Here is a 3,455-nt window from a genome sequence, read left to right as displayed (position 1 = left end):
CCCCGCGGGGACGGAGCGGGGGCTGCTGCAGGGGGAGGAGGGGGCACACAGAAGGGACGGGTGCTCCAGGGCGCTCCTCTCGCCTGCGACTCCTTTTATTCTTCTTGCTGTTGCTTTATTACTTTGTTATTGCTCTGGAAAATGTTAGAAAAGAGAAAATAGAGGAGGTACTTTTATAAAGATCTTGAACTTGGGATTTGTTTTTTTTTCTGCAGAAATACCATAAATAATTTCCAAGAAAATGCTAGCGACCTCATCTGAATATATTTGTAATAAGGTGATTTCTCTTTGACGAATACTTTCTCAAACTCGGAACTATTTTTTACCGTGCTGAAAAAAACCAAACAAACAAAAAAAACCAACAACAACAAAAAAAAGCCAGAGAGAGATTCTGTCCCAGTCGCTGAGTATAACGGTTTCGTTAAAGTGCACCAACTGGAAATAGTTGCTAGTGGGTGTTACACAAGCAATCGGCCTCTTTCAGCACTTGTTGACTGTTAGGGTACTAAACAAAATCCACGTTGTTATTTCGCTTTGATTTGTTTTTTTGTTTTGATTTTAAAGCCGCTTTAAAGAAAGGCATACTGAGAAGGACCAGGCACTGTAGTACGGAGAGGCAGTTTTGGATTGCTTGCAGTTTTGTAGGCAGGAACATGTTATTCCCTTTGACTGCCCTGCGAGCACAGGGGCTTGCTTTCTGGGAGTGCAGCTTGCAATCTTATCCCATTCAGGACGGATTTGTAGGTCAGAAGTAATATTGTTGTTCACTTTATTGGTGCCGGCTTGAACCTTTAATCTATAAATTTTATTTTCTTCTTTATTACTACTTGCACCAAAACGCTAGTTTTATCAGGCTCACTGCTTACTCGGCACGCCAACTGCTTCAGGGACACGTTGTGTTTCCTCAGCTTTGTGCAAAACCGAGCAGAAACACATCAGCGCTGTAGAGTGAGCCTTTCAAAAACAGACTTCTTTTTCTGACGGCTGAAAAAGTGTTACTGTATTAATAACTGCCTCGGTGTCTGACAGTTGTTGGTGGTCATCCGAAGCTAAACTCTAATGTGTTTCTACCACTAATATTTCCCTCTTCTACAAAACTATTCAAAATGCAAAATCAGGCGGCTGCCTTTAAGTTTTTTGCTTTACGGGATTTAAGCAACTGTCAACAGAAAGGCAAATTCCCAAAACATAGCTGCCTCTAGTTTTTCAAGTAGAAAACTTGATCTGGTATTGAAACGCTTACCCATATGCATTTTACTTCATTTATTAGCTTGTAATTAAATAAATCAGCAACAGAAATTAAAATCTAAATCACAAAAGGTAATTATCCAGTGTATTTCAAGTGCATTTTCAAATATATAATTCCAATATTCAAGCGTTATTATATAAGCAGAATCCAAATTTCTTTTGAATATATTTAAATAACATTTCAAGTATATTTATGGAATGTTAGAAATAGAACAAGCAATATATATGAAACGAAAAATGTAAACTTGTTAAGTTCAGACACTTCGAAAGACAATTAACAAAAGTACCATGATAAAATCTACCTTTTTAAATGGTATCTTCTCTTTAGCAGAAAATGTCCTTGAAGTATCCAAAATGGCAATTTAATTTCTGTTCACCAAATCACAAAACACCAACATCCACAATTTCAAAGACAATGTGAGATCACAATATTTGATACAAATTAAAAGGTACATTAGGGTTTGTTCAGGTGGCATATCCAAATAGCTTTTACTCACAGAGGGTTTACATAAAAATACCAGGTTTTGTTATAATCCGATGGTACCGTTTCTAGGCAGAGTGGTCACAATCAGTTAAATTACGGCCAATTTTCTTTTCCGGGTAAAATACTTTTTTTTTTTTTCTTTCCTTTTTTGTTTGGTTTGTTGTTTGTTGGCTTTGGTTGGTTGTTTTTTTTGTTGTTGTTTTTTTCTTTTTCCACGGGGAACTGCAAAACTGTGACGAAGATAAGAGGAACGATACTTGCTGTTCTCGTTTTCTTTTCTTTGTGAAGAGCCTAAGCTATATTCCTTTTTAAAAGAGAATATTATTTGCATTGTCAAGTGGAAATATTTGACTTTTCGAACAGGCAGCTTAAACTTCATCGGGAAATAAGCAGATTTATCGGTGAGGCCGGTGTTACAGTGACCCTCTAAAGTTTCTCCAAACTTTTCGGGTTGGTAAGTATTTCCCTAGCCAGTCGCCACGTTTGTTTGGCCGCGTTTTCCAGGGCCGAGTGAGGTTTGCCCTGAAAGAGGTCTAAGTTGGGCAAGAAGTAATGTGGGCACCTCCTGCACTGGAGGCAAGAGATAAGCTGCAGTAAAATCCCGTTGAGCCGGTCCCCCAGGCACGACTCGTCCCAGTCCGATTCGCGGGGATGCTTTTCGCACTCGTATGAAACCAGAGTCTTCATGTGATAATTATTCAGGGGCTGGCCTGGCAACTCCAGGTGACGGTCCCGCAAGGTTTTGAGGATGGAGAGGCATTTCTTCCTGCAGCCGCCCATTTGCAATCTGTTCTCGGCTTCCGCGAACTGCAGCACCCAGGCATCGCTTTCAGCCGAGCTCTGCTTGCCGGCCAGAGAGTGGCACTCCTTGGATAAGAGGTTGAAGCCCTCCGCCTTGACCTCCGCCACCCTGTTGGGTCCCGGCCAGGGGATGTGAGGCAACGGCCAGTGGGCAGCGCTCCGCGGCCAGATCCCCGTGCACTTGAACGCCGGGGTGATCTGTACGACGTACCGGTCCCTGATCCTCAGCTTCACCTCGCTGGTGTCCGCCACCATCTTTACCACGTCTCTGTAACTGCACTTATCCACGGCTTGAGCCACCAGAGTCTGAAATCTGGACCGGATTTTGCGAGCGGAGAGGTAGCCAGACGCCGTGATGAACTCCACCCAGAGGGACATACTCCTTTTGCGCCCGTCGCTTAACTTTAACACGGCGCAGCCCGGCAAGGAACCGTCGTCCACGAAGTTGAAAACCCCCATTTGGTTCAGATACAGCACAACTTCAAACTCCGTGGGGGAGATGACTTCCAGCCCCTCGTAGCGATTGTCCATCTCGTTCAAGGAACTAATGAAGCGAGGCTCCTGCACCTCCACCTCCTTCAGCACGTCCGACACCACTTTGCAGACTTCTCGGATCGTTTTGGCGATGGCAGCTTTCCTGGCTTGGCATTTCTCGTTGTAGTATTTATTCAGATGATACACCAGCTTGGCCTGGGCCGCGATCATGTTGGGGCAGAGATCCGGATTGTACACCGGAGTCTCGCAATAGGCTGTGGGATCCAATGCGGCTGCTAAGGCTGGAGCCAACTTCAGAGGAGAAACAGGCTGCCGCACTCTGAAATGTAACAAATGTTTTTCAAAATGCGCTGGGGCTGCTGCTCCTCAGATGCTCTCTTCCTGCTTTTTTAGATCAGCCGTCTTGAAGTGTGTGTGGCGGGGAGGG

General features: G+C 44.1%; 1 protein-coding gene across 1 annotated transcript; it reads right to left on the bottom strand.

The window, feature by feature from the left end:
• Positions 1-1,950: 1,950 nt before the first annotated feature.
• On the bottom strand, positions 1,951-3,441 carry MAB21L1 (mab-21-like 1 (C. elegans)). The gene has a single exon (XM_010191792.1). The coding sequence runs from the start codon at positions 3,236-3,238 to the stop codon at positions 2,159-2,161; it is 1,080 nt and encodes a 359-aa protein (XP_010190094.1). The 5' UTR covers positions 3,239-3,441; the 3' UTR covers positions 1,951-2,158.
• Between the last annotated feature and the right edge of the window lie 14 nt (positions 3,442-3,455).

Source organism: Mesitornis unicolor, unplaced genomic scaffold, assembly GCF_000695765.1.
Source record: "Mesitornis unicolor isolate BGI_N332 unplaced genomic scaffold, ASM69576v1 scaffold9639, whole genome shotgun sequence".
Lineage (NCBI taxonomy): Eukaryota > Metazoa > Chordata > Aves > Mesitornithiformes > Mesitornithidae > Mesitornis > Mesitornis unicolor.
The sequence above is the reverse complement of the archived record's forward strand: the minus strand, read 5'-3'. Positions and strand labels throughout refer to the sequence as shown.

Bases quoted from the DNA above. Each gene is read 5' to 3' on its own strand.
- MAB21L1 (XM_010191792.1), bottom strand. From the start codon at position 3,238: ATGATCGCGGCCCAGGCCAAGCTGGTGTATCATCTGAATAAATACTAC.